The sequence below is a fragment of the Grampus griseus genome (genome assembly GCF_964374135.1).
Source record: "Grampus griseus genome assembly, chromosome: 20".
Lineage (NCBI taxonomy): Eukaryota > Metazoa > Chordata > Mammalia > Artiodactyla > Delphinidae > Grampus > Grampus griseus.
Window position 1 is genome coordinate 24,493,863 of NC_139014.1, and position 13,413 is coordinate 24,507,275.

At 57.4% G+C, this 13,413-nt stretch overlaps 1 protein-coding gene across 30 annotated transcripts in view; it reads left to right on the plus strand.

Moving 5' to 3' along the window:
- The window catches only part of CACNA1G (calcium voltage-gated channel subunit alpha1 G), a gene marked incomplete at its 5' end in the record, with an annotated part of 61,966 nt that overhangs the window by 7,594 nt on the left and 40,959 nt on the right, over window positions 1-13,413 (plus strand). For 29 of the 30 annotated variants that reach the window (XM_082679085.1, XM_082679067.1, XM_082679081.1 and 26 more), the window contains 7 exons: window positions 26-159; window positions 555-652; window positions 2,704-2,863; window positions 3,348-3,648; window positions 3,801-3,893; window positions 6,101-6,884; window positions 8,766-9,142. In XM_082679085.1, the coding sequence (XP_082535211.1) occupies window positions 26-159; window positions 555-652; window positions 2,704-2,863; window positions 3,348-3,648; window positions 3,801-3,893; window positions 6,101-6,884; window positions 8,766-9,142 (1,947 nt within the window). The remainder of the gene's footprint in view (window positions 1-25; window positions 160-554; window positions 653-2,703; window positions 2,864-3,347; window positions 3,649-3,800; window positions 3,894-6,100; window positions 6,885-8,765; window positions 9,143-13,413) is intronic. The other variant, XM_082679069.1, reaches the window with a different exon arrangement.

Consider the following 13,413-nt stretch of genomic DNA (forward strand, 5'->3'; position numbering starts at 1 on the left):
CAGCAGCCTCTTGTCCCCACATCAGGCCTTTGACGACTTCATCTTTGCCTTCTTCGCTGTGGAGATGGTGGTGAAGATGGTGGCCCTGGGCATCTTTGGGAAAAAGTGTTACCTGGGAGACACTTGGAACCGGCTCGACTTTTTCATCGTCATTGCAGGGTGAGGGCCTGGGCTTGGGGCAGGAGAGCGACGGATCAGATTGGTCCCTTCCCCAGGACCAGTTCTAGGCCCGGCCCCCTCCCCCAGCCCATCTACAGTGCGACTTTCTCCCTGGCTGTCCACCAAGGGTCCGGGGCTGTCCTATAGTGCTTGAGCCAGTACTTCTCTGAATTCCAAGGCCCCTGCATCCACACCCTCCTCTGTTCATTCTCTGATAAGGAGTCTGTCTTTGGCATAGGGGTGGCCTTGCCCCCAGGGAGAGAGCTGGCTTTTCAGGGTCCCTTGGTGGAGGGGGAGGATTCCTGCCCCACCACAGCAGGATTCCTCATTGACCTCTTTTGACCCCCACGGCGGCCTCAGACTCAAAGGGCCTCCCTTTGGGCCCCTCCCTGCAGGATGCTGGAGTATTCGCTGGACCTGCAGAACGTCAGCTTCTCAGCTGTCAGGACAGTCCGTGTGCTGCGACCGCTCAGGGCCATTAACCGGGTGCCCAGTGAGTGACCCCTCAGCCCTCGGCCCCTGGGCGGAGAACCCCAAGAGGAGATATGGGAATCTCAGACCCCACCCCTACCTCCTGGCCACTCACAGGCCTCATGCGGGCCTGGAACACTGAGGCAGGCCCCCTGAGACAAGGGCTCAGTGGAGAGCTGGGTCGCTGGAGCCTAAGGGAACCCCCACCCGGGCTGCGGCCCTTCCCCCTCATTTCAGCCTGATTTTAGGTCAGAGTCTCAGGAATGTCTCAGATGACCCCTTCCCTTCAGCTAGATCACCCTCCCTCCGGTGGAATGGGGGCGGTGGGAGCAGGGTGGAGAGGCTGGCAGGCCAGGAGGAGTGGGTGCAAAGTGGGAGGGCCTTTTCTAGCCAGAACCGCCTCTCACGCGGTCTGGTTCTCATTGGTGAGACAGCACCGGCCACACCGAGCATGACTTCTCTCAAGACAAGGCCGCTGCACACCTCATCCTCCCGCTGTGTCCCCTTCCTCTTCCCACACCCTTCCAAGCCTCTGCAGCAACTGACTGCTGGGACAATTATCTAAATTAAACCGCATTAGTTTCTGAGCCAGCCAGGCTTTGGCAGCTCCAGCTCCCCTTGCATCCCGCCCCCCACCCTTTCTCAGGCCCCCTTTGCAACTCCCCAACCTACACAAGCTGCAGATGGTCTCTGCTGCCGTCCCAGGAGTGGGGTGGGTGGGGGCACGTTTCTGGGGCTCAGTGTCTGATGCAGCAGTAGCCCCCTTTGCTGCGTGTGCATGTGTGCCTGTGTGTGTGCCTGTGGGGTGTGTGTGTGTGTGTCTGGGTGGGCAGAGCTGCTCAGTGTGTCCTCCAGGCGTTGGTGTCTGTTGGTGTTAACAAGAACCCCAGATGAGGGGCATGTCTTCCCTCCTCTCGCGCCCCAGGTGATCGCTGGCAGATTATTATAGACCTCTAACTACTCGGTGTAATTCCCTTAATGCAAACCCTGAGGAACTGATCTCAGCTGGAGCACAGAGGAGCTGAAGGGGGCTGGGAGAGGGGAGAGGGGAGAGGGACTGAGTGGCAGGGGCGGGGCAGGGCCACTTCGGTCACCAGGAGCAGTAGTTAGCAGCTGCTTAGAAGCTTTTTCCCTGGAGGGGTCAGGGGGCCACGAGTGTCACTTTGGGGGTCGAAACTAGCCACCAGAGGTCTGTGTGCTTGACAAAGGTTTGGTGGCCTGGGGGCTAGTTTAGATGTCCTAGATCTGGAGTGGGGAGGGAGGGCAGTATCCCTAACAGCATCTTAGGGGCATGTTTGTGGTGGCTTTCCCTGTGGAAGGGGTTGTTAACTGACGGCCACCTGTGTGTCCTCAGGTCCTGATGTGAGGGTCTGGACCAAGCACATACTAGACTCAGGGAGGGCCTCAGCACCATGGTGAAGCGCAGGGCATCTTGGCCCCTGCGGAGGGCTTGGCTCTCAAAGGGAAATTCCTGCCTGCTAACGCCCTTGCTGGAGTTCTCTGCCTTGGTTTCCCCAATGACTTTGGCGTCTATAACTTAGAAAGGTCAGGTGATTAGGATGTAGGGTGGGAGTGTGTGTGTGTGTGTGTGTGTGTGTGTGTGTGTGTGTGTGTGTGTGTGTGTATTGGGGAGTGGGATGCGGAAGCAGAGAGCCTGTCTAAGTCCTGGCACCTACACTTAGCAGCTCTGTGGTACTGGACAAGTCATGTTAGTTCTCTGAGCCTCAACCCTCATCTGCAAATTGGGGTGATATCAGCTCTGTGATGAAGCTGGGAGAGTTAAGTGGGATGCGGTGCCGGAGAATGCTTTGGAAACTGCGGCCACTCTGCTCATCCTTGGTGGTACTGTGCTCTGACTGGTGTGGGCAGGCCAAGAGGGATAGTGGGTAGGGGTTAGGGGCTGCGAGGGCTGCCTGCAGAGTTAGCAGTGTCTGTTGGTCTCCCTCCAGCCTGAGCCGGGCTGTCTCAGCCTCAGAGGCCCCGGTGGGCCCCCTCTGGGAGTGCTGCCAGGTCCCTGGCAGCCAGCCTAGCCCGGCTAGCCTGGCACCCCCAGCGTGGCTTCTGCCCCCACAGGCATGCGCATCCTCGTCACGCTGCTGCTGGACACGCTGCCCATGCTGGGCAACGTCCTGCTGCTGTGCTTCTTCGTCTTCTTCATCTTTGGCATCGTTGGCGTCCAGCTGTGGGCAGGGCTGCTTCGTAACCGATGCTTCCTGCCCGAGAATTTCAGCCTGTGAGTGGCACATGGGCCGGGAGGTGACCTGGGAGTGGCTGTGGGGCTGGGACCTCCCTCAGTTCCTGTTGCTGGTGACATATCTGTTCTCTTATTAGTGACATATCTGGTTATCAATCTTGGCTACACACTGGAGTCACCTGGGGAGTTTAAACAACGGCAAGGCCTTCATTCTCCCCACTGCCCATTTCGATTTCGTGGGTGTGGGGTTCAGCCTGGGCGTGGGGATTTTTAAAAGCTCCTCAGTGAGCCTAAAGTGCAGCTACGTTGGGAACCTCTGCTCTAGGATGGAGACTTCCCACGTCCCGACTCTGGAGTTTCACCCTCAATCTGCATGCTCCTGGCGCACCCCATCTGCACCCATGCATCCCTGCCCCTTCCCAGTGCTCGCCCTGTGTGCCTCAGTTCTTCCACCCAGCTCTCCCCGCCTGGGCCCTGTCCCCCGAGAACCCTGCTCTCAGCCTCATCCCTGTTTCCTCCGCAGCCCCCTGAGCGTGGACCTGGAGCGCTACTACCAGACCGAGAACGAGGATGAGAACCCCTTCATCTGCTCCCAGCCTCGCGAGAACGGCATGCGCTCCTGCAGGAGTGTGCCCACGCTGCGCGGGGACGGGGGTGGCGGCCCGCCCTGTGTCCTGGACTACGAGGCCTACAACAGCTCCAGCAACACTACCTGTGTCAACTGGAACCAGTACTACACCAACTGCTCTGCAGGGGAGCACAACCCCTTCAAGGGCGCCATCAACTTCGACAACATCGGCTATGCCTGGATTGCCATCTTCCAGGTGGGGCCGCCTGGGCGCTGGGAGGGTCCCCAGAACACAGTCCCGGCTTGGAGTGCTTGTCCTCGGGGTTGGGATGGGGTCAGGGCCTCCAGAGGAGACCGCAGGAGGCTTTAGGGGGCCCAGAAGCAGCCTGCCCTCTGCCACCTCCGCAGGTCATCACGCTGGAGGGCTGGGTCGACATCATGTACTTTGTGATGGACGCGCACTCCTTCTACAACTTCACCTACTTCATCCTCCTTATCATCGTGAGTGACTCCTCAGGCCCCGTGGGGTGGGGCATCCTGGGGCAATGGGTGGGGGGAGTCCAGAGAGGGGGCCTGCTTGGTCTGAAGTTCTAGCTCTCAGGAAAAGTCCCATAGAGACACAGGCAGAAGGCACCTGTCATGCGGAGTCAGGAGGTAATCCAAGGTCAAGGGCTATCACTTAGAACCACTTAAAATCTTGGGCAAGTCTTTCCCTATGAGGCCCCCCAGCCCCACCCTGGGCATCTGTTTCCTCATCATTAAAATGGGTGGTCCTCAACCCAGGGTGATGCCGCCTCTCCCAGGGGGCATTTGGAAATGGCAAAGGGTGGTCCTGTTTTTTACGAGAACTAGGGGAGCGCTACCGGCAGTTTGCTGGGGGGGGTGGGGTGTAGATAACAGGCACCCTGAAATGACAGTCCTGCAAACGAAGAACTGTTCCACCCCGAATTCCCATCATTTGGTGTTGAGAAACACTGTGGGATCTCTTGTTCCAGCTCAGAAGTTCCAAGACTTTATGAGGATAGAAGACAGAGGCAAAAAGTAGCAATATTTAATCACTACCATTCATGATTAATAATTTAATTGCTACCACTTATAGCTAATATTTATTGAGCATTTACTATGTGCCAGTCCCTGCTCTGAGCACTTTTTCATGTGCTGGTGCATTTAATCCTCACCAAGAGCCTGTTGTTGTCTCCGTTTTACAGACGAGGAAGCTGACGTTTCCTCATTTGTCTGACCCCGTCAGGTGCTTTGCATGTGCTGTGGGTTAGTCTTGCTGGGTTGAGCGTCGCTGCCGAAGTGCGCTGTCACGTCTGCTGCCTGCTTAATCCTCAGAGCCCCCTGTGGGGTGGCAGGTGCAGGGACTGTGGCCGCATCTCCTAAATAAGAACTCTGAGCTTCAGAGGGCTTGGTCACTGGAGCTGAGAATTCAACCCCAGGCCACCGACTCCAAATCCAGCCCTTTTTCCATGTCACCAAGAGGCCAATGACAGAGGCAGACAGAGGGACAGATATTGAGAAAGAGAAATCTGAAAGAGAGAAAGAGACTAAGATCTACTCAGGACTTAGGCAGGCCCCAGAGAGTCAGAATAAAGACCTCTCGGTGAGTGGGAGGTGTCCCTGAGGAAGAACGACGCCCCACCCCCAACCATCCCTGGTATGGAAGCGTAGGGGCCTGTTCCCTTCCCCCCACCGTCACCTGGGTGGCAAGGCCAGCACCTCTGGGAAGTGGTTTCGTGACCTTTTCACGGGATCTTTTCACCACTCAGCTCTCCCTGGGCTTGGGGAGTGGGAAGGAAGCAGACAGAGAGGTAAGGGGCCTGTTTCCACCCTCCCACACACCCCATGAAAAATCTTTCCAAACAGCTCTCTGGAATCACACTAGTGAAGCTAATTATCATAATTACTAGGACACAAGCTAGGGAAAAAAATCTGCTTTGTCACCATAAATATTCATTACCTTCATTCCGGTTTGTTAGCCAAGCAATTGCCACCCCAGAAGCCCGGGGGAAACTGAGGCATGGAGGTGGAGACGGGGGAGTGTGGCCAAGTCAGAGTGGCAAGCTGGCTAGTCTGCAGGGTTCAGCGTTCAGCCCATTACCCAGCTGGGGGAGGGGAAAGGCCAAGGCCAGTGGTCACGAGGATACCGAGGTCCCATGGTTAAGGGTCGCACTCAAGCTTACGCAGCTAGACTTGGGGCTAGAAGCAGGAGTTTTGTGAACAATGTTTTTGCCAAGATCTCAAAAGCTCAACCCGATGTGAAAACCCCACGTCCCCAAGATAGCATTCATTTCCACAGCCTTACCTAACTCCTAATGGGAATTGGGGAGGGGGTGCCCAGAATCTCGGAGGATGGGCATGTTGAGGGGCAGGGAGTTTGGGAGATATCCTTGCCAGATAACCTCATGATCAATAGCAATGCCTTGGAATTCCATAGAGGTTGGTTCAAGTCTAAGCTTTGCTGTGCATGGGCTGAATGATCATGGGCAAATTCCTCAACCTCTCTGAGCCCCAGTTTCCTCACTTGTCAGATGGAGACAGTAAAGGTGTCCCCTCTTGAGATCGTTATGAGAATAAAACAGGATGATGCTTGGACAATCATTGAGCCCAGCGCCTGGCCCACAGGGATCACTCTGTACTCGGTGGCTGGCACTGTGGCTCCCTGTCCTTCAGGCTGTCTCCTCTTGCTGTCCCCACCCCAATAGGTGGGCTCCTTCTTCATGATCAACCTGTGCCTGGTGGTGATTGCCACGCAGTTCTCAGAGACCAAGCAACGGGAAAGCCAGCTGATGCGGGAGCAGCGGGTGCGGTTCCTGTCCAACGCTAGCACCCTGGCCAGCTTCTCCGAGCCGGGCAGCTGCTATGAGGAGCTGCTCAAGTACCTCGTGTACATCCTCCGGAAAGCAGCCCGAAGGCTGGCCCAGGTCTCCCGGGCAGCGGGCGTGCGGGCCGGGCTGCTGAGCAGCCCAGCTCCCCGCGGGAGCCAGGAGCCCCAGCCCAGCGGCAGCTGCCCTCGCTCCCACCGCCGTCCGTCTGTCCACCACCTGGTGCACCATCACCACCACCATCACCACCACTACCACCTGGGCAATGGGACGCTACGGGTCCCCCGGGCCAGCCCACAGATCCAGGACAAGGATGCTAATGGATCTCGCCGGCTCATGCTGCCACCACCCTCGACACTCGCCCTCTCCGGGGGCCCTCCGGGGGGTGCAGAGTCTGTGCACAGCTTCTACCATGCTGACTGCCACTTGGAGCCAGTCCGCTGCCAGGCACCCCCTCCCAGGTCGCCGTCTGAAGCATCGGGCAGGACTGTGGGCAGTGGGAAGGTGTACCCCACCATGCACACCAGCCCTCCACCAGAGATGCTGAAAGAGAAGGGGCTAATGGAGGTGGCCCCCACCTCTGGACCCCCCACCCTCACCAGCCTCAACATCCCACCCAGGCCCTACAGCTCTATGCACAAGCTGCTGGAGACGCAGAGTACAGGTGAGAACTCTGGGTGGAGGCACGTTGGTGCCCCTCACCCAGGGACCGGGTGATATCCCATCCCAGCCAGGACTGGGGCGTCTGGAGTCAGGACAGGGCTTGGATTCCCATCCTGCCACTCTTGGCGTTGGGACCTTCAGCGAGTCACATCGCTTCTTTGAGCCCTAATTTTCTCATCTGTTAAAACGGGAATCATAATTCCTACACTGTAGTAATAACAACAGCTGTCGTGTAATGAGCACGTGCTACGTGCTCTGCTCTGTGCTGTTTGCAGTTGTGATGGATTGCTGTGTGCCTGTCACATGCTCCTCAGGCAAAACCCCACTGGAGCCTCTCAGCAGCTTAAGGGATAAACTTCCTTATCATCCCCATTTTACTGATGAGACAAAGGAGGCTCGGAGAGGTTGTGTGACTTGCCCGAGGCCGTGCCACTGGTGAGGGGTGGAGTCGGGGCCCTCTGACTCTGAGGCTCTATAGTCCTCGTTGCAGGTTCAGAGGGGAAATGGTGTGTGACTGTGGTGAGCACCGCGTCCCGTGCTAAGGGCGCTCTTGTAAACATGAGTGTCACTCCGTCCCCATAGGGAGACCTGGGGCTTGGTGCAGCAGGTCCTCAGGGGCTGCTAGGCTGATGGGTGGAACACCCAGTGTCGAGGGGAAGGGAGCTGCTTGCCCCTGGGGGCATCCCCCAGTCAGGCAGGGTGGCACACCCTCCTCCACAGACAGACTCGCTGTAGCCGAAGCCCAGGCCCTGTGTTTCAGGAAGGATGTGGCACGTGGGAGAAGTGGGATATTTGTGGGCTGTTCTGTGGGAATGTGGGCTGGGACAGGAAGGTGCCGCCACAGAACGCAGTGGGAAGGGTTCTCGTGCCAGCTCCTCTACTACCCTGCCAAGGGGCGCCAGCCAGCCGCACACACGCATGGTTCTATTTCCTTCTGTGTAAAAGGCAGGGCTGGGACCATCACAGCTGTCAGTGGTGTTTACTGATGTCCTCCTGCATGCAGGCGGAAGGGCTGGGCCCCGAGCCAGGCGTCTTCAAATCCATGCTTTCTCTGGGTAGTCGCTGAGGTTTCTTTCGGCTCTCACAGTCTACGGTCAAAGCTGTATTTAAATCGACATTGGCGTCTTGGGATGGGTCACTGTGCACATGCGCAGTCTGGGGTGTGTGTGTGTGTGTGTGTGTGTGCGCGCGCATGAAGGTGTCTGGTGTGTGTATGTGCCCGTCTGCATGCACATGTCTGGTGTTCATATGTGCATGTGTCCACACGTGTCTGATGTGTATAGGTGCGTGTCCGTGCACACGGGGTGGTGCTCTTGTCTGGTGTGTGTGCACGCCCATGTGTGCACATGCCTGGCACGCGTGCACCGTGTGGTATGTATGGGTCTGTGCACACTTGTGTTTGGCTGTGTGTGTGTGACTCATAAATTGTATGCATGTGTACACAGTACATGCATGTATGCGAGTGTGTGTCTAGTGCACATGTGCGTGTGTCTGGTATGAGAACATACATGAATACACATGTATGGGTGTGTGTCTTAAGGAACCCTTGGAAAATGCTACTTAAAGCAGTGTTAATGCAGGGCTGGCTTCCCTGGGAAGGAAAGATGGTCTAGGCTCCTCCCTGAAGGCTCCTAGGTCAACGGCACGAACCCTAGGACAACCAGCAGTGACTGTCAGTGGGATGCTATTGGCATTTGGGGGCATTCTCTTACTCAGGATTGCCCACATTGCAAGTCATTCAGCACCCCTGCCCACCAAGTGCCTAGCACCCCCATCATTGAAAGAATCCCAAACTCCCCCACTCATTTTATACACACTCTGAGGGAAGGGTGACCCCAAGTTGGAAACCCTGGAGTCTCTAACCTCTACTCTCCTGTCCCAGGCGCCTGCCAAAGCTCTTGCAAGATCTCCAGCCCTTGCTTGAAGGCAGACAGTGGAGCCTGTGGCCCAGACAGCTGTCCCTACTGTGTCCGGACTGGGGCAGGGGAGGTGGAGCTCGCCGGCCACGAGATGCCTGACTCAGACAGCGAGGCAGTTTATGAGTTCACACAGGACGCCCAGCACGGTGACCGCCAGAATCCCCACAGCTGGCGTCGACGGAGCCTGGGGCTGGACGTGGAGCCCAACTCTGTGCTGGCCTTCTGGAGGCTGGTCTGTGACACCTTTCGGAAGATTGTGGACAGCAAGTACTTTGGTCGGGGAATCATGATTGCTATCCTGGTCAACACACTCAGCATGGGCATCGAATACCACGAGCAGGTAGGGACATGGGCAAGGGCACGGTCCCTGGGCTGGGGACCCTCTGCCTTCCTCCCCTCCCACCCCGTGTTCGGTCTCCTCTCCATGCTGCTAGCTTGCATGACAGGGAGGAGGACAGGAGGGAGATGCACCCATGCGGGGGTCTCTCTGGAGCGTGAAAGCCAGTGAATGTCATACAGTCTCTGAGTGTGGAGGTTGCCCAGGGCAGGGGCAGGGTCTGAGCTGGGTGTGTTTCATCTGGGAAGGCTTCTGAGAGGAGGTGGGCTTTAAAGAATTTAAATGAGCGATGAGCATCAGATGGGGGCAAGGCCTTTATGGAGGGACAAGTCACATACAGGGGGTGGGCTGGGCCCCCGGGCATTCACCGGACTCAGTAATTAGGGGTGTGATTGACTGGAGGCAGCAGGGGGCTGTGCAGGTGGAGGTGAGGAGTGGAGGGCTGGAGCCTGCCCCTGGGCGGGGTAGGGAGGGAGGCCATCTGCTCTTGGCCTCTGTTCTGGGAGCCGTGCTGTGAACGGGGAGGGCGGCTCTAGGTGGAAGAGAGCTCCCAGCATGGTGAGGGGACTTGAAACCATTGCGCTTGAGGAATCGTTCTAAGAACCTGGATGTTTAGTCAGGAGAAGAGGAGGCTCAGCAGGGACAGGCGAGCTGTCTTCAAATATTTGAAGGGCTGTCATGTGGAAGAGGAAGCAGGCTTGTTTTGCGGAGCTGACGGCTGCAGGCAATGGGATCTGCGCTGAGGGGGAGGAGGCTGTCTTCTCTCGCAGAGCTGTGCAAGAACAGAAGGGGTGGCCTGGGGAACCCCACTGACCCCACTCCCACACTGGAGGTGGGAGCAGGTACCGTGGGGCCTCACAACCGGCCTTGGCTTCATCCCCCACAGGAATCCTTTCAGAAGGCAGCCCTTCCCCCCAGTTTGGCCTTCCAGGTCACCCCCTTGTCAGATTCTCGGGAAACGAGGGAGGCCAGCAGGCAGGTGCTGCGGTTCACAGGCCCTTCTGTGCTCTTCTCCCCTGGGTGTTCTCACTGTTCTGGGGCTCAGGGAGGGTCGGGGCTGCCAGACCTTCCCTGGTGCCGACCGAAGCCAGGTACTGCCCCAACCTAATGGGTACAGGCACGTGGAGCCAGGGGGTGTGGAGTGGGCACGCACGCACGCATGCACGCACGCACGCAAGGGTGTGGCAGGGGTGGGGCAACCATGGGGCAGGTCCTGGGCTCCGCTGGGCGTGGCCACGGGGCAGTGCCGGGAGTGGGTCTGGGTCGAGGCTGGGTATCCTAGGTCCAAGCCCGGCTGGAGCAAACGTGCGATGTTCACTTTTCAGGGGGTTCTGAATTCCCTTACCGTCCACCCCACTCAGCTCCTACCCCAGTTGCCCTGTCCAGCCGGGTGCACCCCAGCCCCTCCCACATCGCCATCAACCATGTTGACGCCCCTTCCTTTTGCCTCAGTGACCCCCACCCAGCCGGCTATACCCTGTTCCTTTCCTATGGAGGTGAGGTGGAGGCGGGGCAGGACACCGGCTGCAGGGTCAGCAGGTGGGGAGTACGGCACTTTGGTGGGCGTGTTGTGTCTGGGCGCATGGCGCGTGGGTGTGTGCGTCTCACGCCTGCTCAGCCAGCCTCCTGGGGAGAGGTGCTCTGCTCTGTCAGGCTGGTTGTGGCGGCATTTTCTACTGCCGCAATCCAGGTGGCGGCAGCTCCTAAGCTCCCATTACGCCAGCTCCCGAGGCCGAATCCCAGCCTCCTCTCCCTTACCCCAGTTCTGGCCGTGGTCAAATGCCCCTCCCCCCGGGGCACCTCCTCGGCTGCTGGTGGCGGCTTTGAGTGTGCTGGAAAGAAGCTGAGTCACAGAGACTGAGGGCAGATGAAGCTGCAGCAAGAGGGCTTTCAGTTAGACATCAGGAAGGACACCCCCTTGGGGAAGAAGTCATAGCAAGCAGTCACGGTGCCTGCAACATCTCCTTATCCAAGCTCCTGAGGAAAGCGGGGGACAGCCTCCCAAGTCCTCAGCAGAAGGGAGTCCCCACTCAGTGGTGGCACAATGTCTGCTCCAGGGAGGAGTTTGTCCCAATACCTGGTTGCCGAGGGCCCCATAGGGGTGAGTGAGAGTCACCAGCAGGCCAGGCAGAGGACTGACTGCGGCCCCGGCAGGCTCTGGGGCTGGGAGCGGTAGAAAATCCCAGAAGCAGCCGTGGCCCTGTGCTTGCAGGCGCTGCGGCATGAATGTCCCGCCATCTGGGTCCCTGAGCCTGAGCAGGCTGAGGGGAGCAGGGAAGGATGCAAGGAGACATGGAGGCCGAAAGACAGAGACACAGAGGAGGATATGGATACACAGAGGGAGACAGAAAGAGAAAGGGAGGGAGAGACAGAGATAGGGAGATGGGGGCACAGAGAGCAAGATGGAGACCCAGGGGGAGAGAGATAAAAAGACGGGAAGGCGGAGACACAGAGACAAGAAGGTCAGAGATATAGAGAGGGAGATGGGACTCACGGGGAGGAGACAGAGACAGGTGGAGGCACAGAGATGTAGGGGTGACGCAGACAGATGTAGGGGTGACACAGACAGATACAGAGAGGGAGCCAAAGACAGACCAAGACCCTGATGTAAACAAGGATAGACGGAGCAGGCTCCAGTGGAGCCTCAGATGAAGGAGAGGAGGAGCCAGTTGAGCAAGAGAGCTGAGAGACACAGCAAGGAAGAGCGTCTGCAGACGCTCAGAGGCGAGGACCAGAGGCTCATGGCTTCCTGCAGTGCTCTTCATGAGGCAGTTGTATCCACCGATCTTGGTGTTGGACACTGGAGAGGGTGTTGCTGGTGCTTCCCTGGGGGAGGAGCCCAGCCCGTTGCTGGTGCCCTTTCCAGACCTGTCGTCTCCCACTGTCACCTATCTTACCCATCATTCGGTTTTCCTGTCTAGAACAGGAAAACCTGCTGCTCTCTACCAACCTCTTGACCAAGGTAGCATCCATTCTGTCATACCCCATGCTGCCCGAGGTGGGCCCCATGCTGTCCACACTCTCCTGCTTTTCCCACCCCTTAACCCACCAGCTGGCGGAGAAGTGGCAGGTAGTTTGTGCAGAGAGACTGGTGAGGAGGACAAAGACACAGGACTCCGAGGAGGGAGCAAGACTATAACTTCAGATAGGAAGTGTGATCTGATGGAGGGTGGGCTTGTGTGTGCCCCACCCACTAGGGGGCGGTGCCTGGAACAGGGAACTTGTGAACTATACATCCATCCATCCATCCATCCATTCCACACACATTTTCTGTGCATCAGAGTTGGGCCTAAGCAGTGGCATGCTGATAAATGTTTAATAACCAGCCCTTTAAAAAGAAAAAATTGTCCTGATTTGTGGTGTTTACAGGATTTGCCAATTTCCATGGTGTAAATGCTTCTACTATGGCTGATTTCAAGCCACCAATGTGATGTCACTGCATGTGGGGCTGGGAAGAGAGGTGCACAACCAGACGCTCCAGTACAACGCTGGGCCAGGGCACTCTGTCCTTCCTCTCCAAGACCTCACCGACAAGTAAACGTCACACTAACTTGATGTAATACGTGCTTGGAAAGGATGCACAGAGGAGTCACCCATGACCCAGACTGGGGAAAGGATTCAAGGAGGGCTTCAGTAGGACATGACCTAAGGGCTGAGTTTGAATGGAGATTGGGAAGTAGCTAGTGAAGGGTAGAGGGTAGGGCACAGCATGGGGGAGGGCCAGAGGCACCAGACACAAAAAATGAAGAGATTTATAAGGAGTTCAGAACGAATAGGGCACTGGGTGGGGGCTGGGATGGGCAAGTAACAAGAGATGAGTTTGGAAAAAAACTCAGAGCTAGGTCCTGAGAGGCATAGGAAGGAGTTTGGATTTATTTTATCCTGAAGGTGACAGGTTCCCCCAAAAGGTTTTAAGCAGGTCGATGATATGTGTTTCTGTTCTATGAAAAGGCCTCCGGAAGCCACGTGGGGAGTAGAAGGGAGAGGGAGACAGGAGGCAGGGAGGCCCACCAGAGGGCTACTGCAGTGGTCTGGCCAGTTCATACATCTCTGTCCCTGGAGACAGAGAGAAGAGTGCCGGGGAGAGCTGGCAGGTAGCTGAACCTGTAGACCTCAACACCAGTTGGATATCTGTGGGGACGAGGCGGCGAGGATGACACCCAGGCTTCCGCTTCAGGGGCAAGCACTGGGGCTTGTGCAGAGTTGGGCTGGAAGGCATTGCATACAAGGTGCCCGTGGGACATCCAGCGTGCTGTTGGAGCACAGAAGAGAGG